This window comes from Hesperophylax consimilis, chromosome 28 (assembly GCF_061612785.1).
Source record: "Hesperophylax consimilis isolate HC1 chromosome 28, BYU_Hcon_1.0, whole genome shotgun sequence".
Classification (NCBI taxonomy): Eukaryota; Metazoa; Arthropoda; class Insecta; order Trichoptera; family Limnephilidae; genus Hesperophylax; species Hesperophylax consimilis.
In genome coordinates, this window is record NC_142863.1 from 16,913,555 (window position 1) to 16,939,692 (window position 26,138).

General features: G+C 35.6%; 2 protein-coding genes across 2 annotated transcripts in view; one reads left to right on the top strand and one right to left on the bottom strand.

Annotated features, from left to right (window-relative positions):
• Positions 1-1,841: 1,841 nt before the first annotated feature.
• msk (importin-7 msk) lies at positions 1,842-5,687 on the bottom strand. Its single transcript, XM_089648855.1, has one exon. The coding sequence runs from the start codon at positions 5,331-5,333 to the stop codon at positions 2,178-2,180; it is 3,156 nt and encodes a 1,051-aa protein (XP_089504981.1). The 5' UTR covers positions 5,334-5,687; the 3' UTR covers positions 1,842-2,177.
• A 327-nt stretch (positions 5,688-6,014) lies between these two features.
• dnr1 (E3 ubiquitin-protein ligase defense repressor 1) overlaps positions 6,015-26,138 on the top strand; it is a 56,358-nt gene continuing 36,234 nt past the window's right edge. Inside the window, exon 1 of the mRNA XM_089648727.1 lies at positions 6,015-6,354. Coding sequence (XP_089504853.1) covers positions 6,268-6,354 — 87 coding nt within the window. The 5' untranslated portion in view covers positions 6,015-6,267. The remainder of the gene's footprint in view (positions 6,355-26,138) is intronic.

The following is a 26,138-nucleotide window of genomic DNA, read 5'->3' on the forward strand; positions in this document are numbered from 1 at the left end:
CCGTCGTCCCATGGGTCGGTAAGCAATCGACATAAACCGAGTGCTTAGATTAGATTCGCTGTAGGAAGGTAACGGTCTGCAGCGCAGTTCAGTGTGAAACACACTTACAGCTGCTTACAGCTTAGAGTTACTGAATTCAATCTTGATTGGTCAATAGGTCAAATAGTCCAAAATACCAGGAATATAAGAAATGCAATGTGGGTGTATTTGGTGGTCCAAAAGTCTAGCCAATCGATTCTTAAATTTACAACTCATAACTATATTTCATCGTCATTATGAAATTCAAATGAGATGGCGATATATAATGTCAGGCAAGTTTAAGAGACAGAGAGCTTGCTAAATGGGCTTAAACCAAGCCACTGGCAAACAGTGGTTTCCTTTTATTGATCTATAATCTATATGGAAGGCATTTCTAGTGTGTAATATCTATTCAGTGGCTAGTTAAGTCCTCCATCATTGCACAAGCAACATTTTCCACACTATTGGACTGACACACTTGCGCTATATTCTCACAGCTTGGTCTATTTTTTCAGCATCATTTTTCAGATATGCTGAAATAGGCCAAGACTGTGAATATAGCACGCTTATAACGTGGTCCGTCACAGGCATTAAAATAAGTACTTTTATTCAGAGCTGCATGGGTTGTGCAATGCAATGCAATCCATAATGGTATAGCTTACAATAAAATACATTTAAAAAAAAAAAAAAAAATGAAGGAAATAAATCAATATTACACAATAATAAAATTGAAATAAAAAAGTTCAAGTAGGTACTTACATTAATAATAAAAAGTGATGGTTGTAGTTGTGAAATGGTAGTGGCAAGAATTCAAATATTATCAAGTTTCAAAAAGTTAAAAGAATTGACTAAATTATTATTACTTAATCATTTTATTCTTGTAATAAATTTCTGTAAAAACGGCCTTGACATCTCACAAAAATGAGAGACATGGAGGAAAATGTAATGTCCTTACCAACCTCTAAGGTAGAAAATCAGTATCAGAGGTCAAAACAATTATTTAGATGAGATATCTCCAAGCTACTCTGTTATTGATCTTCCACAATGAGGTGGGTGAATTCTCAAATATAATATTATAGTCGTATCAACAACTAAGTACCTACCTGCCTAGTCAACAAGCTAAATAACAGCAGAGAATGGGATGGGTGTAAGATAATAAATATTATGTAATATAAATCAATATGACAAATCCTGGAATAGTTGTATGAATGTATAAGATCATTGTAGAAATATGCACCACTGCAGTAGTGCACACAAGTGACGAACCATTACGACTTAGGTTCAAATGGAACCCTTTTAATGTAGCAATTCTCCGCAAAATGGTCAAAAGTTATTGCAAAATTGTACTAGATATAAAAATAACAAAACTCCAATATCTTCTCAGTCACTTCTTGAGGAGTGACAAATACACTGACAATCTATGACAAAATTGAAAGATGCTGCACCTCAAAGCTTCGAAACCTACAATACAAGCGTAATAATTCTGGGCTGTAGTCTGGAGATTGCCCTGATGATATCCAACCTCCCATAGAAGAGGGCAACAGAAGAAACTTGAAAAGAAAAACTATTGTTTGCATCTTACAAAAATGAAACTCAAAATAACTTGACATTTTGTTAATGACCTTGACACTGAAGATTCTAAATTCACACAAGCTCGGAAAATCTTGCAGAAAATGTAAATTATATTGCAAAAGGCGATTTAATTTACTAATTGAATTGCAGTACTTACCTACAACTGCTCTCTTTATGTTAAAATTATTATTTGTGTAAATAATGTAAAAATGAAATTTAAAAAATATTCCAGGTAAAAGAAAATGAGTATATTTAAATAAAAAGAGCGTACACTTTTATTGACAGTAAAAGAAGATATTTACATGTAAAGTGCAAAAGAATTTGTTGTATAACATGGTTATGTAGTTTAGATTTCAATTAAATTTCAATCACCCAGTGCGTGAACATAAACAAGCACGCACCGAATAAAGGATATAACTCATGATTGATTCCCAATAATTAACAACGTAATAATTGAAATAAATTAATGATAATTTGGCATTGAAATTAGAGAATACAAAATAGCAAACAGTTGTTATTGAATCCTAAACAGTATTACTTTAATATACGTACATATATTTTATACTGGATTATAGTAAATAATGAGTTTACGAGCCAAATTTAAAGGTTGTCGGGACAGAGGGCGGCACCACAAAGGAATACCCTCCACTCTGTTCAATGCGTTTACTCTCTTGCTGGGCGCACCTCTGGTCTGCCAGGGTGAAGATGTCTTGCAAGGCCTTGTTTTGGTCCCCTGTCAGGCCAACAGTCAAAGCCGAGTAGAAAGCTGGCTCAGAAGCAGACAGCTTGGTTATCACCTCTTTGAAAACAATGTATTCATCGACGGGACAGTCCGCCTCGTCGAGGGGAGTCGTGTAGCTTTCTAGCGGCGTCTCATCAAGTGCGTCATAATCTTCATCCCCTTCGTAATCGCTGTCTTCTGAGTTCTCGTCATTATTCACATCATTGATTGTTAGACCCGCCTTGGCACCTTCTTTCTTCACTTTGCGAGCGAGACTCTCTAAGTAGTCTTGCGCTTGATCATCGATCTCGTCATCATCGGTAGACAAGACTTCTTCTCCGTCATCTGTGTCTTCTTCTTCTTCGGACTCTTCTTCCGCTTCCTCGGCGGCTCTCGCCATGTAGGCGCGCTTCAGTCCGTCGAAGAGTATTATACACGCCGGCATTATCTTCTGGATGCTCTCGTTCAGTAGGGGTGGTCGGATAGGGCCGAGACTCAGCAAAGTGCAGAGACCCAGAACACACATCTTGCGATCGTGCAAACTAAAGAAGCAATCCGTGTCGTGGATCCATTGCTTGATAAAGTGAGACGTGATGGATTCTGTGGGAACGATGGTGGAAGGCTTGTCGAGTATGCTCAGAAGTAACTGAGGGTTGTAATATAAAGCTGCAATGACAACTTGCAGGCACATGGTGCGCAGCTCTGACGTCTTGACCTCTCTCGTCAGCCTGCCGAGCACCAGCTCTACGATGACAGGGATACACCTGTCGATCTGACCTTTGCACTGTAGGATGATAACTTCGAGAAGCTTAGCTGCGTAGCACTCTGGGTCTTCTCCCGAATCTCCAGTGAGGACGGCCTTGCACATGTTGAAGACGGCCAGGATGTGGTTCTCGTTGGACAAGAATGCTGGAGAGTCGATTGTCACGTAGTTGTGCAGGGCAGGCATCATATCGGTGAAATAATCGAACCCGTCCTTCTGGAAAACTGTATAAACTAATTCTAGCACCTTCCACATGTCCGGGGAGATCGTTTTCGACGTCAGATCATAGACCAGCGAGAAGGCCTCTTCGTAGAATTCTATAACCCCCGTCTGGAATATATGGCCGACCACTTGTAATACGCACGGCTCCAGACGCCTCATAACTTCTTCATTTTCAGACATGACGTTGACCAATGTTTCTATTGTGTTAAGCAGCCCCATGGAAGTGATTGCTTTTTCGTCCGATCCCGCATCGGCTTCGAGGACTTGGTTAAAAGTGGTGGCCAGGTTGGAACAGATCTCCACGGCGATGGGCATCAATTGCTCGGTGTAGGAGCAGACTAACTTCTGCATTACTGTAGTGATGTCGTCATTCTCCGTTTCTCGGATTAAATTTAACAATTCTAAAGTGATTACGTTAACTTGGGGTTCTAGGTACTTTTCGGCTTTCTCGTGCGAGCTGAGCAGCATCTGCAAGGCGATGGCAGCCTCCACTTTGACGGGCAAGTCTGTGTCAGTCAAGAGAGCATTTACTATTAATCTTAAAGCTTCTACAAGCACCTCCTCGTTTTTCACCTTCATCTCAGCAAAGTGGTGGATCACCCAGCAGGCGCGGGCGCGCATGTAGCCCAGGGTGCTGGCGAACTCGGGGAATACATATTGCACTAGCATAGTGTCTATTTCATCCTTGTAGAGCTTCTTCTTCAGGAGAACTTCGGCCAGGGCTCCGATCATATGCAGCGCTCCGTCCTTCTGCCGGGGATTGTTAAAGCCGATCTGGCCAGTCAGGACTTGCATGCAGAGCTGCATGGTGCGCTGGAGCATATCCTTGCGCTTTTTGCAACTATGGAGAAGTAAAGCCTGGGCAGCTGTCACTGGAGATACAAAATCTTCAAAAATGTCGAATCTTACTCTCACATACTCGTGTGGATCGCTGTCCCAAAGCTCTTCGTCGGCATCGGAGTATGACATGATCGGGAATAAGACATCTTGGATGATGGCGAACATGTGCGGCTTGAGGAAATTCCATGAGTGCGCGTGACTGACACACTGGGTGATGTAGTTTAGGGTCTGCTGCAGCACGCGAGGCGAGACGTACACCTTGTTGCGATACTGATCTAGAATCTTCAGGAGTACTTCGAGAATGCCGCCTGAGAATGTTTTGAGGTACCAATCAGCAAATTCTCTGTATTCTTTACTGACCACACCGGGACTTCCATACCGCTCAAATATTCTGTGAAGCGTGTGCAGCGCCCATTTCTTGCATTTCCATGACGGGTGCTCTACACGCTCATCTTCGTCGATGGCCAAAGTGGACTCCGGGATTGGCTTGTCAGCTTCCATCCTCATGACGTCCATCCACTGGGAGAAGGTTTCCTTGGTGATGAGGTCGAGGGGGAGGGAATACTGAATTAATGCGAAGAAGATCTTCATGATCTGCTTTTGCAACAAGAGGGATTGGTCCGAGGGGTCGGGGAACAGGGTGATGACAAGGCGGTGCACGATGGGCAGCAGCAGCTGCATTGCCCCGATGAGATGGACCCGCTCCTCCGCCTTGGAGTACTCGTAGTTCTTGACGAGCTGGTAGAGCGCCAGCAGGGCCCCAGACCATGTGGAGGCGTCGGCACTACCGAGGTAGAATCCGATCTTGTCGACGATCTGCGTCCAGCAGCCGGGGAAGTCGTTCTTGATGATGGTGCGGGCGCATAGGGCAAGCTGCAGCTTCACGATGTCGGGAGATTGGACTATGGCGTCTATGATTGATTCCCGCACTATGGCACGATCCTGCTCGTGAATACGGAAGCGCAACGGCTCCTCGCTGTCGTCTTGATCGAGCCAGTTTTGCGTGATCATGTTCTTCAGGTAGATGACCCCGGCTTGCCTTACCGGCATCTCCACCTCCGCAGACATGACGACCTGCAGCAGGGAAGGCGCGAAGCCGATGATCTTGTGTATTTGCGCAAGCTGTTCTTCCGCCTGCTGGCGCTGGTCAGGGTTGATGGACGCCCGCAACACCTCAGTCAACTTGCTGATATCCATATTGCTATTTTTACAAAAACTGTTTTTAAAATAAATTGTTTAGCGTTGAAACGTTCTTCGCGTCAAAAGAGCCCGCAAGGCCCGGAGTGTACTTTTCATACAACACCAATCACGTGGCCGAAACTACCGAAAGTCATCTTTATACACTACGAACGTAAAACTTTTCACCGATCGATGGCGGGCGAATTGGCAGGAACGTTCTGAACGTATATCCGATGTTACAACCGCGATCTTACCGCAACAGACAAAATGAAATGAAATTAACAAGATCTTTTTAACCTGCAAAGCTCGCGAGATCGCTTCGCCCAGGCTTAACAATATGAAAATAAATGAAAAATGAACTGTCAGCCTGCTCGCTCATGGCGGGTGATTAGGTCGGGTAAGTTGGTAGCTCTTATCTGCGAACATTGCGAACCGCCATTATTTTGTCAAACCAAATACCTACTACAGATTTCTACCAAGAAACTCTTCGATTCTTGTATGATAACTTGGTCTACTATGTATAGTAATGACATCTAGCGGAGAAATCTATAATATCTATACACCCCAGCCAAATAACACGCATTGAACTTTCACGGGATTCATCACTGCAGTTACTATTCAAGCCGTCAGTATTTGCGAGTTTCTTTTTGGCTTCAGAGTTTCTACGTCGGTGTATGGAGAGAATGTTTAGGTTCGTCCGCCATAGCAGACCTAGCAGCTGTTCATAAGTAGCTTGGTCGAGAGGCGACACTAAACTAAAATCATTTCTGTCAGAAACTTTGCGGAGTATGGCCGTAGCCACGAAACGATCTCAGTTTTTCTTCCACAAAGAGTACGCGATAAATGTGAAAACAACGAGAGGACTCGTTCAGAGAACTTATTTCAAATACTTTGAAGGTGCGAGGTGATTACAGTTTTTGTGAAAAGTGTATAATAATATAAATCATTCAAAATGTGGTGCTTAGTGAGCCAGGCAAATTCGATGGTTTTGGAAATTAAAGTTGACCCAAAGGCCATTGGACAGGAGTGTTTGGAGAAGGTACTGTTTAACATTATTTATACGAAGTAATCATAATTAATCTAATTTAATCAAATACGCGATCGGCCATAAGCCATTTCTTAAAACTCCTTGTTCTTTTATGGTCCACATAGCACGCGATGGTAACGGTATACTTCTTTTTTAGCCCTACTAAATTGAAAATTTTAACAAATATAAATTAAATACTGTCTTTTAATTGTTAAACCATTATTTTATGAAATTTTCAATGCGAAAACATCCGCATAGAGCTTGGGATAACGCTTTAAATAGATAGTTACCTACGCGGACATTTTGCTGTGCAATTTATTTACAAAGAAAATTAAATATTAAGTCAAGTTACCTACCAAATTAATTATTGTTTTATTAATGTCAGACAATTATAAAATTCACGCTTGAAGTCTTAATTAATATAATTAATAACTATTTTTTTAATAATCTAATGAAATTCTTCTTAAAATTTGACAGATTCGTTGTCACACCGATACAGACAGTGGGTACTTTTTTTGTTCTAAAAATTCAAAAATATTTTATGTACGCAGGTAGGTATGTAATTATTATTATTTTTATTGGGTTAATTTATTTATGATATTAGGACTGATTGAAACAATGTATGACTAGATAAAATTATAATATCTCACCCATAAGGTTAGATAATTATTGTATAATGTTGTTATGATAAAAAAAATCATCCGTATTTCACCGCCTTTCTATTTCTTTTATTCAACAAAAAAAAAATCTTATAAACAGAAAAAAAATAGTACCTACATAATTTTTTTTTTCTCGCCCGTCGAACTACTGCCTACTTACTTTTCATATTGTAATGTACCTACAATTAATACATCTTGGACTTTGCACCGATTGAGTGATGCAAATCCTCAGTACCGACCTCAGTAAAACAATGTTTTTACATAAATGTAGTTATTTTACCCAGTACGTACCTGCTCGAATTCATTCAACTATTTAGACGGCCGCTATTTTTTTTAATTGAAAAATAATAATCGTAGTTATTTTTGCATCATCCTCATTTCCTAAGGTTATTTTTTGTAACTTATGTAAATACCTTGTGAATCATATGCATATTTTGGACATTGGGTAGTACCTACATAATATTTTTAAAAAATCTTGCTTTAATGATTCGAAATTTTTCATGTTAATCTCATAGCAAAAATGAAATTTTCTTGTTGTATTTTACCTTTGCCGTGCTTCATTTTGTATACATAAATGCTTAGTATTTCTTGTGAACCTCATAAAAGACAGTACCAACTATTAAAAAGTTTATGTACCCCTGACCACATCTAGGTATATTGGTCTAACAATAAATCCATGCGTGGGTTTACCAGTCGTATGTAATTATCCACAATAGTTTTTCTTATTATTAATATTTTAATCACTGTGGATGCAGATAGGTACCCACGCAATTTCTTCCTGTTATGTTTTTTTCAAATTGAGAACTCTTTATGCGTTAGGCACTGTGATTATAATCTTGAACCGTGTTACTAAGGGGGTTTTCTATGTCGACTATGGATTTCACTACCTTTTAATTAAAAATTGTTTTTTTTTTTAATCTGCTGAGCGTATGTGCCAAGTGATAAATAATTACAACTACCAACGCACGTATTTTGATTTCACTCTTCCCTTTTAGATAAAAAAAAAAACATTTTCAATGAACCCTTAATATGGATCTTTTGAGGACTTTAGTGTCTACTATGGATAAATCATCTTCCCCCCCTGATGAAATGAAGTGTAATCATAAAGATTACATCACAAATTCAAACTTCTATTTATTCTAGTGACATGAACATTATTTCACCATCTCGACTACGGATATAGCTTCTCTCTCCCCTTTAAAATCATCGCATCCCTTGGGTCGTTGACTTTCTTTATAGTTTACCTTGAAAACCTCACGTTCAGAAATATACACATTGTATAATAATAGTATAAACCCACAGACCATCGACCATCTTTAAAATTTAAACAAGTTCTCGCTGTACCCCGTAACGTAATGGTAGCCATACACGTTAGGGTTTGCATGATGGTTATGCATGTACATGCATAACCATCATGCAAACCCTAGTGTGTATGTAAAAAACTGTACAGTTATCGATGCATGTACATGCAACCTAAGAAATATCAAAATAGATATTTTTTCGGTTACCCTAACGTGTATGGCTACCATAAGACTTACGCGGGAAAAGTTAAATGTTTCCGAATAAATTTTGTATGTGATTTTTACCAAGGGACTTAGATTCAAGCTCCAACTTTACCCACTAGACATAGTTTTATAAGATTCTTCACGGATTCAGAATTGGTACCCACTTACATTATTTATAAATTCCTAAAAATAAGTAAGCAGCTACTGGCAGTTTTTTTAATTAAACTTTTGTTTTCTTCATTAATGCGTTTAATTAGTACGTATTCGTTGACGACCTCCGTGGCCAAACGGTTAAGATTATCGGCTACGATTCCGGAGGTAAATTTTAAAATTTAAAAAATATATATAGTATACTTGTGACACGTTCCGGAGTGGTAGATACCTACTTTATTTGGCCCTGAACAGATCTGAATAGCTTGTAATTCTCATCCTTTATCTTTCCCATCCCCCCCTCCATCCTTTCAGCCTCACAAATATGTCGCAATCTTCTCTTTGGTTAGTAGCAGCAATTGGGACCTCGGTGCGGTATACAAAATTCACATAAAAAAGTTGATTTATAATTTGATGTCGAATTTGGTTGATAGTATGTCTAATAATTATTATAAATTAATTTGGTTGTGAACACCGTCATTTTTTTACCACAATCAAAGGGCAAAATCCAATAAATATATATATTTTTTTACACCTTCATCCACTTGATGTGTGAACATATAAGGTTAAAAAAAGTCTACGATCAATCAATATTTCCCACTCGGGACTAAACAACCGACATTTGATGTTTATCAGAGATTTATCAAACGTGATTGGAAATACGGCCAAAGTCCCATATTATGTGGGTATTTTTAACATTGGTATTTGACATGTTATGTTACCGATAATTTCGAAATAATTTTATGTTTCCCGGAACAAGTAGTATTACTCATAGAATTTCCTGTCTAGCGCAAAAACTCACGCATACAAGGCTGACTTATATGTGTATGCAGTGGATTATTTGATTTATTATTAAACATATAATAAATTATATATAAACGCCCTGTTTACTACTGACAATGAAATCCCCCAGTAGTTAACTCCGGACTTTTTTCCGAAGTATATACCTATATATATTTATCTACCATGTATTTATATATAATCATTTGCAACATCTATTTATGTAAGTTTATTTTATTTTCCCATGTGTATATATCTACACGAGAGAGACATATATACACTCACACCACAAAACGCAGGACATCATTATACTGTTGTCACTGTACCTGTAGACCGGTTTGTTCCACGTTGACAAGCGGCCGTCGCCTCCTAAATAAGATTTTCTATGGTTTTCCTTATTTCCATCGGCAAATTCGGAGAAACTCCTTAATAAAAGGTCATAGCCGACACCTTCCTACTCCTCACACAGCACAAACAGACGAAGTATGAATATATTATATTAAAACACAATTTAATTTGTTTACATCACTTTAATAATTATATATAACCTCTACATGTTTCATTAATAAAGTTCACCTCGTCAAGAGGAAGTATATACTTACTCCTGATGAGGTGAACTTTGTTCATGAAACATGTAGAGGTTATATATATTAAATTGATGTAAACAAAGTTATTTGTTTTTAATATAATAAATAATTCCATCACAAAGTGATAAATAAGCTTTCAGAAGAAATTTTCTTCGAAAAATTAAAATATACGAGTGATATGGCCAGAGCAATTTGCTTGCGGACTGTTGTTGTACAAGGAAAACTTGTAAAGCAATCCGCAAGCAAAACAATTTTGTAGGGTTTTCTTAGAAACAATATTTTTCCCTACACAAAAACAGGAGACCTCTTATTTTTGTTGTTTGTTTTTGGGGTGTTATGCCGTGTTGCGCTAACTCCTTCTTTAGCCGACCTTCTATAGGAGACCTCTTAGTCTATAATATACCAGGGAATATTTTTAGCCCGATCGTAGTCTCGTAGTAGATTCACTCGTCAGCGCTCAATCCCGTATCGGGTTTTAGCCAAAGGGCGAGAATGAAGACAGGATAAGTCTCGACGAATAGATCAAATATTAGGACGGAAAAACCAGCGTACTTAATTAGGCGTATTATACGAATGGCTATTAAAGTTCCATGTTTAAATTAGCACTGTAGCTATTTTTTATCGTAACGCTCAAATCTGTTGCCAAGCGATAGGTGAGTGGGACGGTGAAAACCACGGCGCAAAGTCCATTTCGCTAGACACTCCTGCTACTAGTCATAATAAGTGATTCTCTAGATGTCCGGGCACAATCTTATACATACCGTTAAACCTTTTTAGGCGTACAAATAAATAAAATAAGTATGTGTTAAATGACACGTTATGAATTGATGTTACATTTACCACAAAATAATGTTGCGTTTTCTTTATTATTTTTTCTTTGTTTCGTTTAGGTCGGTTTGTTTCATTCGGGTTAAACCTTTGTTGTAACTCCGTTCCATCATTTAAAACTGTCTATTTTAACAACTTGTAATGCTTTACATATTTTCTTAGTTTTAGATGATGATACTTTTTAAATTTGAATGTATTAATGGCGCATCTTCAAAATACCACGGGGTAGGTAATCCAATTCTATAAACCGAAACTTATAGTAAATGTAAAAATAAGAAAACTAATTATATTATCTTGGTACATGGTACTTAGTACAGTTCGGGCAGCATTGTCCAAGATGATGACAGCCAACCTCCGATTGTAAAAGATTTGCCAGAAGAACAACAATACATGAAGTCTAGTCATACCTGAGTCTAGAAATACGATTCTATTGATTCCAATGTCTACGTTTTTTTTTAAAGTATTATAATTTGTCCTGTATTGATTTCGTAATCCGAATTCTTCGTTCAAACTCCACATTTGAGTCATCTCATCTCTCCCAGTGCAAGTTAGTACAATATATTTTACGTGCAAAGTAATTCATCATTTCAAATACATGTTTCACACAACATCTCAATTTATGATCTTTGGGTGTGTTTGTTTCCTTGATAGAATTCTTATCTTTGACCGTTGATTGCGAACTGCGGGCAGATACAGATAAAGATTACGTATAGGAGCCAGCGGACATACTAGATGTTGCACTTTTCAATTATTACAAATAGGATGTAAGGACCAATATATGTATCTGTAAAGAGTGGTGGATTTTTTTAAAAACAAATCTGGCTCGAAGGACCAAATAATGTAATCGCAAGGCGAATCAAGAATGGACTGTAAAATTAATTGTGAACTAGAAGTTGACACAACGATGGTTAGAGATGGTGAACAGGGAGTAAGAAAGGAATCCGACTTACCCCTTTTGATGTTCGTCAACGATGTTGATGGTTGGTTTCACTCAAAGGAGATGATTTATTTCACACGCAACTTCCAAAACATCTGGGTTGGATAAGAAACACACTGAGGGAACCGAATATGTTCACAGCACAGTATTCTACCCCGAGTTGATATCAATAAAAAGCAATGATCACAAAGAGATGTTCATCAAACCGGCTTCATCAATAAACTGATTTGACAGTTACGTTTATTGTTGTAAATGTCACACAAACGTGGGTACAGTCGAATAATGACAGGTACTTGTAGGTAATAGGATGGGAAAACTTCAAGGACAATGTTAAAGGAAGATAGTTGCGTCAACAAGTTTTATTCCGAGATTGATGAAATTTTGCACACTTGACCTTTAAAACAAGAGGAATGTCGCCGTCTACATGAGATCTCGAAAACCATCCCATCCTCTTTTCCAACCCCTAATAGCAGTATTTTGAAAATTATTGATTAAGTTTTGCACACTTCACTTTCAAAAAAGATGAAAATTACTGTATATATACATCTTATTACGAAAACTATAATTATTATGAAATGACTGAGGATTTTGAAAGCCATTAGTGAAGTCGATTGATTTCGTAATTCATTGTTATCATGTTTCATAAAACTAGATGTCCATTACAATAGATCATTTTCCATTCTAGCACGGGGCTTATCATTGTGTACTCTGTTGTTTATGACAACAATCATTACATTAATCATTATATAAATGTGATATTATTGGTTTTGAATGTGAACTTTGAAACATGTCGGTACAGATGTGTCTCATCATAACCCAATGGAGGCGAAGGGACGAGGCAAAACATTCAAAGTCTGATCTGAGATAATTCAAACACTATAAATAAAAAAGGACAACAATGCGCAACGAGACTGAACTAATGTCACAAATCACAATGGGTTCAAGTGACGTCACAGTGACCGATAACTTGCGTTAGGTTCAATTTAACACATATTTTAACATCAAACATACGTTAATTTCTCGACACTTCAATGTTATTTCATTTCTTTTACCAAATGTGTTTTTTTCCTTCTTATGATTGTCGCAAAGAAGTCTGTGGTTTTTTTTTTTAATATTAGACTGTTAATCTTAAGGCGATGCACTACGTCGTGTAATATTTTAAATTGAGCCGCTATCAATAACAACCCTTACGTAGATAGCGATAAGGTTTAAATTCCCGCTTAGCACCATTCGCCTGTTTTGATTTATGCAAGAAAAAAACATGTCCAAAAATTGCCTTTTATTTTATTTTGTGGATGTTCAGGCATAAATATTTATTTTTTTTCCGTTCTTTTTATAAATAACTTAATTTGCCATATTATACAATAAAATTATACCGAAAATGGGTTCGCAAGTAGGAGATTTTGAACTTTAAAGCAGTTTTCATAGGCCTGTACATTATTTTTTTCTGGGCTTATAAAAAGACTTATCTAAAAAATACTCGATTATTTCAAAGGTCAAGGTGTATTTTACTCGCAGTATTTAATTAAAGCATCTGAAATATTTCTAGGTGACAAAATTTTCAAACCAAAAACACATGATTTTGCATTACTACGTATGGCATCGCCTTAATGTATAAAAATTCAGGCTACGAATGTTTGTGCTCGCAGAACTCGAAAAGTAGTCGTCCGATATCGCTGAAATTTTCGAAGTTAGTTAATAGTGCCGGGACTGTTTAGAGAGTGGTTTAAATGGTATAAGAAGTCGAGGACGCCCGAGGAATACCTAACGCAATATCTCTGCACCGGAGAGAGATACGGAGTCGAATTAAACGATGTTATGTAGTTTTTTAACAGTCACATTACGGTATACAGTAGTTAATGGTGAAATATGTCGGAGACGCTCAAGAAAGACATTAGCAATAGCGAAGCATTGAGAGGTCCACTTTTGAATAAATAATTTGTATTTTTTTGTGAAGTTGATTGTTTTACGAGACATCGAAATGTAAAAGGTCACTTAGACAGGTTTACGTAATAATTATAATAATAATTTATTTTATTTAATGTTATTGAAACGGTGTAGGTAAATTAAAAATTAACACTTTGTCCAAAACATGCGCCTTAGCACAGGTTTTCCTAGTGGGGTTTGCACAAAAACTGCTACCAACAATTTTTTCATAACTGGTGCTAATTATGTAAAGTGTAGAGAATAAAAATGAATAAATAAATAAATTTGAATGATCAGATATCTCCTTCAATGGTAAGAAAATTACGATGTTGTTGTTTTTTTTTAATTTTTATAAATTGTGAAAGACATAGCGAGTAGGTACTATACTTAATTACTTGAAGGTATGCATCTTATTTTTAAATCAATTTTATATCTATTTTCTGGAATCTCTGTGGATTGAGCTAGCTGATACTATCTTACTAATAAACGTGTTTAAAATTTTACATAACTGAAATTTTAAAGCACGCTTATTAGTAAGGCCCTATAATGCAATGAAATTACTTTCCCCGTCCAAATCACAAATGTGGGTTTTGTAGTCTCCTTCGTTATGAAGCATATCAGTCACAAAATTGTTACTCAATCTGAGAATTGTATCCAAGAATCGGTAAGAAGTGTAATTTATACATATTATATTATAATCATAAATGTTTTTAAATTGTTTCTTGGGTAAAGCAAAGTAACAATTAGGTATAGTTACTTAGAATATATTGTGAAATACGCATACTCTGACTCAATGCATTTCGCGGTTATTACAACTTTTTTTTTAATTAGAGTTATTAGTATTATTTTACTTGAAGGAGGTATGGTAATTTTTAAATTTCACCGAAAAATAAACAATAATTTGAAAACAACTTTCACTGTTAGAAAAATAAGAATATATTTCTGTAGAAACCCTACTTACACGATACTTGAAACATAGATGTTCCAGGACTGCAAATTGATGACATTCATTAACCTTGCACAATACATTGTTGACTGATTCGACCCCTTGGAATTAGAAGGTTTCATCTGACACTTCAATGATATACGATAATGAACTCTAAAGTAGCCAGCCTTCTCTCGAGTCCATTATTACATAGACATTGCAATGTCTCAGATGAAACCTTTTTTATTCTAAGTGCACGTGATGTATCACCGTCTTGCATTCTACAGAGTGTATCGGCACGTACCCGACAAACTTTAACCAGCTATTCCTTGGCACATTTGGAGTAAAAAATGTTATGGGTACTTTGCTGTCTGGTAACATTTTTTTTAATAAAAAATTTACTATTCATATTTTCACCACATGTCACCAATGTTTTATCCTTTGTCAAAGTTTGAAAACCCGTCTGGCAATATTTTGTTCGAGTTTCGTTGAATAATGTACGTACGTACCTACGTTGGCGCGCTTTTACAATCACAACGAAATGGCACGGCACCATTCGTCTCATTTTTAACTATTATTATTTAGTGTGTACGAAAGAGCGAGGACACTTTTTGACACACTTGCTAATAACAGCTGTTGGACACGAGAAACAATGCATATGAGAGTGACGGAGTGTGGATTTTTAAAATTTATTTTTTGTTTTTAATGGAAAAAAAATATTACCGGACAGCAAAGCGCCCATAACATTTTTTACTCCAAATGTGCTAAGGAATAGCTGGTTAAAGTTTGTCGGGTACTTGCCGATACACCCTGTATATTACAAACATAATTTCTGATATCTATGTATATTTTGCTATTTCATTATTTTATAAATATAGTGCATAATATATTATGTATATTCACACGGAGAAAACTGGCTGATATAAAACTGTTAATTTATTAAAATTCTGGTCAAATTATTCGTATTCCTTTTAAAAACGGGACTAAAAAATTGACCGAGTTCCTAACAATTTATTAGTTAAAATCGAATGTTTTATAATGACGGCAGAACACGTGTTACTAATACTGATATTGTCACCCCGTCATAACATTTATTACACAGGTGAAGGTACTCAAACCCACATCTAAAATCGAATACGTTGCTTTCAATGGAAACTTCAAAAGATCATAACATTGTTTTAATCCAAAATATTTGCATTATTTTACCCGGACAAACAATATCAGCACATATCGATCAAGATGTCAATAAAAACCAATTTCATTTATGCGTGATGTTGTAATTCGGTTTATTTTAAGAATTATTCGATGAGTAGCATTTATTTGCAATTTTTTTTTTCAAAACAAAACTTATAAATAACAATTTTGTTAATTGTGATAATTATCTAATCATCCATGACATCAATCAGATTGTCAATAATACTAATTATCATCGGAATTAGTGTACTTACTGAATTAACAATATTTTTCCGTTTCGAGCTGTCGTCGGGTACAACAAAAAATATTTGGATGGATTCACCCTCACACCTGAGTAATAAAAGGGAAACAAATTTTAATTCTGACAACTTTAAAAAATGAACCAAAGTATTTGGGTAGGTACCTACTTGAGTAGTAATATAATCATTTAAAAAAACAGAATGATATTTGTTAGTCCTGGCAACTTTTCAAAAAATTCTCGTAATATACGTACTGTGCACTGGATAGTTACCCAATACTGTAGAATTTAAAATAAATTTTGCTAGGTACCTTCTTACAGATTGTATTTGAGTTTTTCTGCCAAATACTGAAAACTCCCCCATATTATGGTATCTATCCGCGTAGACATCACGGCGGCCAACGCAAGGAAGGCAACCGGTATAGAGTCGAATATAATAGATTAATCGTAATGATTTTTAGTTAATATTTTATGGTTTTGTGTATTGTTTACGAAAGTAGTAGTTGATGACTTGTAGGTTAGGTAGATCTACATACCTTTTAGGTTTGCAAAGGAAAATATATGATAAATCGAAACTATTGTTATAATCATAAAATGCTACTCGTTCTTTATCTAAAATAAACGCAAACTTTCCACTCTGATAATTCTATTATTGTCGTGGGTAGGTACCAAGTGTAATATATACACTATTTCAATTTTCTTCTTTTTGAATTATGGAACAAACAATATGGCGTCTTGTTTTAGTTTTGGGCGGTAAAATGAATTGTAGTTCAGCTATTTTAGTGATTGCTGGGATTAAGTACTTGGAAATTCCAGACTTATAAGCTGGGCAGATTTCATTGCGCCAGAGCTCACCGTTCAAGAATATATATTTTGATGAATATACATATTATAAGCACACTTTCAATACAAATTATAATGCATTTAATTTTTGCATTTGTTTATGAATTATTATTACTTAATTAAGATAAATGTATTTGGCCCTCATAATCATTGATCGGAAGCATTATTTAGTGCAGCAATTCTCGTGTATAAATAATTCCGGGAAGCGTTCTGTTCCAAGTTCTAATTAAATATTTTTCGACATTCAATATTTGAATGTATGAGCTCACCTTACCACCTTTACTGCACTCACAATGTTGTTCGTACTTGAAAAAAATTGGCGCCAATTTACCAAAATGGCAATCCTGAAGTATTCCCGGCTTTATTTCATCGATAAAAAAGAAACGCCCCTTTTAAAATCATTCGGCCGTGCGTTATCAGAAGATTACCAAATATAGCAAAAAAACGTGTTATTCCATCTCAGTTGTTTTTACCAAATTTAAATTATTTCTCGTTATTCTCTTTCTGGCCCATGCATAACCCACCTCTCACCTGTGTATCGCCGACCCGCTCTCGCACACGTAAAACTCGCTGAGAATATCTCGATACTATACCTTTTTCAGTTTAACAATTGAGAGTCTATTCTGTCATTCGGTAGCCTATCGATTGCCGTACATTTTTATCTCAATTGTCGATGTTCGAGCGAAGTTTTGTATGAGGCTAAATCGTGATTGTGATAAGTGAATTGGCTCCCTGCCCACTTTCATGACTGGTACAAAGTCCAAAGTCCATTCGCTGTTCACGTGATCGTTGCATTGTAGAATCCCATACATATCTGTGTCTCGCTCTATCTCTCGCTTCGCTGTATAGCCCCGTCTCTCTCGAGCACGTGTTCACCGTGTGAATTCTACGGGGTCACCAATCTTTTTTTAATATATTTTTTTAACTTCGAGTTTTATTTTTATAATCCTTTGAACTTTTAGAGCACCTACATTACAATGGAGCACATGTTGATTTTTTTATCTCGTGTTATATCAGACAGAAGATTACCCCAAAGCTTCTCTGTATATCCCACATTGTGTTTCCATTTGTTGGATAACGTTTCAGAAGATGGGTGAATGATTTATAATATTGATTACGTAGATTAGAAGCGATGTACGATTTTTTTGAAATATTATTATAAGATATTTTCTAGCCTTGTTAATACATATTACAGTTGAGGTAATCTTTTTCAAAGATGGCTCTTCAGGTACTATTATTCATTTGGTCTGGAACACAGCTGTTCCTTCTTCAGGGCAGAAATTGAATATAATATGATAGTATTTAGAAATAAATCTGTCCTTATAATTTACCGTGGCATTTCACGCATCTCAATTGATGATTTTTGAAATCTGGCGTAATGAAATTTGGAATTTATTTATGTAACTTGCAACCTAATTTTCATCGTGAGATATGGGGGTTTTGAATCATCCATCAAACTGTTAAATTTTAACAATAACTCTTGTGAAGCCGTGTAGTGGGTTAGTGGAGATTGTCGTTTTATAATCCGTCATTATCGACGGGGTATATTGATGATATCATACTTTACTTCTAATATTATTTAAAATGTGTTGTTATCAATTTTTATTATCTATGCTAAAAATTTTATTGCCAACACCTTATCAATTCGCATATCCGAAATGTATTTCCAACGCGAGAAAGTTTCAGTGGTTAAGTAAGTTATGGCTACCTAGGCCAACGGCATAAAATAACTAATTATAAGTATTATTGTATGTAACAGAACTTACCTACTAAAATTTCATTGTTGCATCGCTCGAGAACCGACAACGGGTCCAAAGTCCGGACGCACAAACCTCGCATCAAATGTGGCGCAACAACCTTAGGCCAAACAAGCTAATGTAGGCCCTAACTTTGTCTCAACGCGAATACAATACGTTCTATTTAACTTTGAAATGAATTTCTGTTAACTTTGACGGAACCAAAACGTCGTAAATCAATACCGTCACGCGCGCTAATACATACGTTATTTTTCTGAATCTGCGGCTCATTTTAGTTTGAAGTTCGGTTCCGTTCGAAATCTTGGGTGCAAAGTCCAATTCATCGCTCCGGATCTTGATTGTAATATGTGAATCAACGTACAAGCGGTTTTAATCGCTATTGCGTTTGCTGAACTTATTATTTTAGGTTCAATTTTCACTGTGCACAGCATGCGGGCTGTGGTATTATAATAATCACTTATTATTTGTACAGGTGGGTAAAATATGCACATTTTATTTTTTGTACCTATATCTCTATATTATCTTCGGGTTTTTCTTTACACGCTGTTACCATGAGAACTTGAGGAAGTTTTTAAAAAGATTTAATTGATCGGTTATAATTTTTATAATAAAGGGATAGTACCTACCTATTGATGCTTTTGAAGTCAGTAAATAAATGCGAATTTATTTGGCGAGAGTTTCGTTTGCAGGTTTTTATAGGTGACACCATTGTCCCGCTATTGTGACAACTAATCCATTGTCATTTAGTCTTATTATTTATTACCTACAAGGAGGCGTTTGTCTCCTTATCACGTTGTGCTAGGAAAGGGAATGGTGTCGATGAACTTTTCACACCACGCGAAAATAGATCAAACGTTCATTGATTTCCCTCCTAAATTCGATAATAATGGCGGGAAAATGAAAACATCTCGTCTAATCAACCGATTATTGATGAAGAGACCTACCCACGGAGACCACACATCTATGAAAGAATATACAAAGATAATTATAGTTATTGAATTGATAATAACATTATTATGTATTGCATTTTTTGTCATATGATTTAATATTATCATACCAAGTCATTAATCCGTTATAAGCGCCATTTTAGCTTGCACTTTTCTGTACCAAAGGTGTCACAGCTGTACGATATTTTTGTACCGGACTCCAAAGTCCAAAGGCACAACTACAAAATCATCCTGTGCAATTAACTGGGCGCTCTCCTGCTAAGGTCATCGTAATTTATCGAGCATGCTTTTGCAATTATTGGCACATTTACTGTATGGTCTGCCGCCGAGAGATCAGATGGAACCTAACATTTTGAATGTCTATTGAATGAAAAATAATGTAAAGTTGTAACTATATACTCTAAAATTACATTTGTGTGCAAAACAAATAAGTTTTACAATCAGTACCTACCCAATTGAAGACAGTTTAGTTTTTTTTAAATTGACACTTGAATTTTTTCTATGGTTCTAAATTTCAAATGTCAAAGCAATTTATTTTTTAAATCACGCAACACCAAAAGGACCGTTAAATGAGATACTTGTGAAGAAGAAAAAAGATGTGGATGAACGTTGATCTATCTTGACCCTACCCACGTCAAGAGTTATTGAATTGAAGTGAACGGATGGTGACGGGATGACATTAATGTATGAGTGATTTGACAGACAGTATTATTTTTTTACCATCATTAAAAAACTCTTTAGCGTCATCATTATTAAATACGAAAGTCACGGCGTTTAAAACTTTATTGTAGTAAAATGTTACATTTTGATAACATAACTAAAATTATTTATACAAATATTGCATCGATTTCAAGATAATCCAGAGTGATAGGTACATAAACTCTCAGTATCGTCCAGGTGAAAGACTTCCATTCAGAATCGAATCTTTGGCGTTGTTTGAAATGGCATTAGCTGTGTTTGGTGATGTTAGTGTAGATATAGTCAGGTGCTTCCCAACCTACCTCTTCCTGATCACCTCCCCCACAGCACTTCAATTACACTACATACCCCGATTGGGGATGCCATAGTCCAATGATGTAATCCAAAATAAGAACAGTATTACATGTAACTAGGTAGGTACCTGCTCGCTTTTGTCTGCCATAAAACATAAAATGTGTCCATGTTCTCTGTCTCCACAGGCGCCAGTTGTCCAAACAACAAATGGAAACTTCGCGTTCCAACTTGTTTGTTTTGACAATTCCACTTCTATTCTTTGGGGAATTCTATGATATATGGCATTTCCTTTGTAACCACTTTTACCTGGATTATACAATATGATGTACTTTTTAATGGTCGTTTCTATATACTAGAGGCTTACATGAAATAAAAGTATTTATAACTATGACTAGAGGTGAGAAATGACTGGTGGTAACTAGGTGGCCATATTTTATATGGTTACCTACTTGTTTTTTTTAATATGTGTTGTTACTTTGGTCAAAACCCGTCTTTGATAATAATTTTATGATAATAACATTGGACAGGTATTTTGAGACAGGTTTTTTTCTACCTGAATATGTCTCTGGTCTAATCACGAGGTGTAAATAATGTTAAGTCTTATTTTATTATTGTTATCTAGCAAGATGTATTTCTTTTAATGCTGTTAGTTTGGTTTTTGTTTTTAACACGTTTTAAATAACCTGTAATAAGGTTCTACTTAAATTGTAATAATACCTTATTTTAAACACCTTTTTTTCGAGAAACCTACAACAGATCGGTTTTATTATTTTTCAGGTCAACGGTCTCGGGAGATTTTTTTTATTATATGAAAAATTTGACAATGATGCTTGCCATTTGTACTTTGCCTAGTTCAAGGTCGGTATAAAACAAACCAAAAAAAATCCTGTACTTTGACCCCACTTTTTAATTTGGGTTGAATTTGGCAATACATACAAGGAAACGTCTACAAAAATCTTCCTATGAAGCAGGCTCTCCCTCACGTACGCTTCGGAACGAGCGTTCCGTGCGCCGCTCTATAATGCGCAAAAAAGTCCGGTGTTGGTAAGGTAAGTTTACACTACAGCGCAGTCCACTGGCTTTTCTGCGCAGAGCGCACGTTCCGAAGCGTACGTGTAAAGCGCCGCTATTGGTTATGGACAGCGCCTCTAGCAACAAATTTATAAGTGCATCTTGTTCGAATTCATGGATCAATTTATATATTTTTGAATTATGTTTCAACAAGTTGGCGCCATCTTGTAAAGGCATTTATGTAGGAAGGTCTTGATTCTATATTATGATTATCATTTATATGCTTTAAATCCATGGTAATCGGTAGTGAATTCATTATGTAGTTTCGGCAGTTCGATTGATTCGCGCCATATTTGATGTTAGTTGTCTATGGCTTTCTTCTTTCTTTCAACCCGGGGCCGGTTGTGTCAAAATTGAATCTGTCTTCCTCTTGTGGAGAAAGAAAGTTCTTTTGTTCTTTACACCAATCAGACGCGGTTGCGAAAACAAGTCGGCAAACTTCGTGTAACTTTTTAAAGCATCTTCTCGTAATTTTTCATAATTCGACTACCTACCTACTAGACGACCACGCGTCAGATTCAAACGCATGTTTCTTATCGAACACTTTAATTATAAGGCGTTTAGAATGACATTTGACATAAAATTCCAGAATTCACTGTTCGAAAGTAGTTTGATATAGTATATACACAGATTTTCAGCTATACAGTTAAGACGTGTTTTCTTTCTAATTTTCCTGCTTCAACATACGCGTGACTCACACAGACCGCTCACAAACGTTCTTCTTTTGGTCTTTATTCTTTACAATAAAAATATATCTACTTCTCTTAAATTACCAGTTTGGGAGCAAAAGCAAATAGAAGAACAGCCCGTGCTTCTGTAACATGAAAGGAGGAATAACAAAACAAAGCATATTTGAATATGGAATTAAAATAATGATGGTGGATTATCCCAGCATGTTTCTGTTGCATTTTGTATGGTTTAATTGATTTTCCCTCCATGCTTGTGATCACGTAGACCCAATGCCCTCGGTACGTAGCCATGCCGGGCCGCCGAGCACGCAAGCGAGGTGAAAAATGGTAATAATAAAAAGTACCTAGTCGCGTATCACTTCGGAGGTAGGTGGCACTTTCCGCAAGCAACTACTGTTGATTTTCTTTCTTTTGTATCGTGTCGTTGGCGCCCTTGCCCACCGTCAAACGCTTTTCAAATTCGAAACAAAGAATTAAAACTGTATGTACATTATTGAGGTTGTTCTGTTTTCGTTTATTTCCTTGGTGTCCGTAACTCCGTAGGTACCTGCCGAGTACCTACTCGGATATGTTTTTTTTTGTGAGGTTGACAAAGAAAAGTGAATGCTTCTCACCTTTCTGTTAAAAGAAATTATATTGCGTGGGGTAGGTACCTTTGTCTGAGAACAACGTCAAAGTGTGATATAAAAATTGAGGAAAATGAGACATATAGACGTACCGCTTATCTGCGTTGTAAATTCTCCCTCTTTCTCATAAATTGCGTATTAAAAATTATTTAAAAAGTAAGGTTACAGCGGTGTTAGGACATTATGTATAAAAACACATATGTATATTTTTAAATTACGACTTATTTCATTGCTTACTGTTTTCTAACGAATTATTTATTATTCACCATTTTTACCACGTGTCAAAATATCCGAAACCGATTAATTATAATCAATAATTAATCGACAACTTTATCCTTTTGTTTTTCTTATGTTGACATCCTTGATGGCTATCAGGTTTTAATTATTAATCTCTTATGAGTAGTTAATATTTATGTCTTGGGTTGATAAGTAGAAACCTACATTGATTATTGTAAATTGAATTGTGATCTCTTTTCAATTTAAGGAATTAGACTTATCACAACGATTCTTTACATTTATTATTGTAAGATTAGATAAAATACAATAAAAACAATTAATTGTTGCTGAGTAATAAGAAATTTTCCGAACTAAATACTGTCGATTTTCTTCTTTAAATATTTTTGACGCGCTTCTGATTTATGAAGTCAATAACATTTTGAATTAATCAATTGAACTGCTCGTGTACAAATGCAAATTAAACTAGTAAATAAATTGTAATAATTTGCATTTGTGCATTATTTGTGAGTTGCAAAAGAAACTCGCATTATCTGTATGACGTTATCAATGGCGTTTCAATAAATTCTTCTCCACTCGTGCCGGTCTTCTGCTGTCCTCCTATGCCCAAACATGACATTGGAATTGATTACTCAACAGTTAAACAGAAAGAGGTGTGTTCATGTCTGTGTTCCCGGTGTAAGCTCAAATGTTCCTTACGGTGAAATCGATCATACATTTTTTTAAATATCGATATCCATTGTTGAACAGATAATCAATTGTATTGCTCTTGGCCTTGGCAACAGCAAGGTGTTATGTACACGGAGAAAAATTACTGATTAAAAATATTGGAAATTTATTTAGAATCTCTTAAAATTGTACGTAATCCCCTTAAAAACGGGATTGAAGGCCCTTAACGAATGAATTGATAGGTTTCCTGATAAACTTTTAGTAAAATACCAATTGTCGCGATATCGGAACACGTGTTCATAAAAATCCTAACATTTGCGCATTTCGTCATTATATATTATAGAAAAAGTCAGGTGCATGAACACGTGTTAAGATATTATTACAAATTTACTAAAAGTTTATTAGAAAACGGCCTTCAATCCCGTTTTTAACCAGATTACCGATAATTTGAAGAGATTTTTTATAAATTTGCAATACTCTATAATCGAATTGATCACCTTTTCAGGAATTTTCTGATCGGTGAATTTAAAGGAAATTAAAGAGAAAGATGTAATTTATGACCATTCGGATCTGGTTTCGATTCTGTCTCATCATGGCGCTTCTGAGTGTATTATCCACCCTGAAACATTTTTATTAAAGGACATTATTTGATTCATCCAGACTAGAATAATAATTATTATAAAATGCATCGTTGCAGATTTCCACGTGTGTGTATTATGACTAAGTAATTTCATTATTCTAAGAGACCCGTGCCAATATTCGGATTAATTTATCATTCACATTGTATCCTACTTTACTTCCCGGCGCGTGTACTGATAATGTACATAGTCATTTGCTTCTTTGTAGGTATAATTTGTATGTCCCTTACCTGAAGTTTCTTTTCTCTGGTATTTTGTAGTTTTAGGGGCGTTCCACAGGGTTCACATTTAGGGCCAATCCTATTTATTTACTATTTTTTAATGACGTTCTTAATGTAATGTGATTTGATCACGTTTACCTGTAATTACTACAGGTCCTACAAATATTTAGTTAAGAGGTCACTGTGACCTCATTTGAACAATGAATTTTCAGCGAATTGTAGTACATGATTCTCATTTCTCATGAAGATAGTATTTTTTCCTGGCCTGTTTTAAGTTACGGACACTGATTTTATTATGTCACAATGAACCACAAAATGCTTCTGTAACTACTGTTCTTGTAACGTTCTAATGCATTTATTTATCTTTGTTTCAGGTATGTGTCTTCTATATCTATAACGAGAAAATCTTATTTACTGTTCTACAGGAAACGAGTAAGATTTTGAAATTTATCTATATATTTTTTTTATCTTTTTTAATACTGGACATTTCCAAAAGATGACTAAGTGCCGATATTTATTTTCTGATCTGATATCAATATTCGTTTAACCCACTTCGTTAACATATTTTTCATCAGTTTATTGTGGAATGAAATTGCTGCGTTTTTAGTGTCACGTAGGTGAAATATTACACATTATTTATATGGCATTATACACAATGCAAGTTGTAGTGTGTGTGGTGACATTTACAAATCATAGTTAGGTTAGTACTTGGTACACTATATACAAACACTTATTTTTAATATGTTGTACATTATTACTGCTTGATTCTTTACATTGTATCATCGTTTACGTTAGAATTTTTAACCTCACTAGGACAAGCCTGTGTTGTGGTATATATTATAATGATGGTTTTGGTTCAAAACGGTTCAGAGTAGTTACAATTGATTTAAATTATTTCATGTTTGTAAATTGTAATAATGGTAATTATAATGGTAGTAAACACGAGCAACTGGTATTTTATAAAATTGATCTTAATTTCAATGATTATTGCAGTTGATTTATGGTCGTTACAAACATTGTTGAGTAGATCGACTTACAAAACTAGGTTCAATTACAAACAAACTTGACACAATTATAATATTATTATTTCTTAAGTAAACATCCGTATTGGATAATGGCATCAATTATTCCAAGGTGCAATGTGGCAGGCGTGTAATGTGATAATTCCTTTTTATTATATTTCTCACCTAATAAATGCATTCTGAAATCGGATCAATTTGCTTTAAACTGTTAATTACAATGTTTATGTTTATTATATTGGAGATTGAATGTATTAACTCTTTATTTACTAATTTAATAACATCGAAAACCTACGTAGTCTTATTTTGTTTAATAGCTCATATGGGCAATAAAAATAATTGCGTTGGCCTAGAAATTCA

Coding starts and splice junctions, on each gene's coding strand:
- msk (XM_089648855.1), bottom strand. CDS start 5,333: ATGGATATCAGCAAGTTGACTGAGGTGTTGCGGGCGTCCATCAACCCT.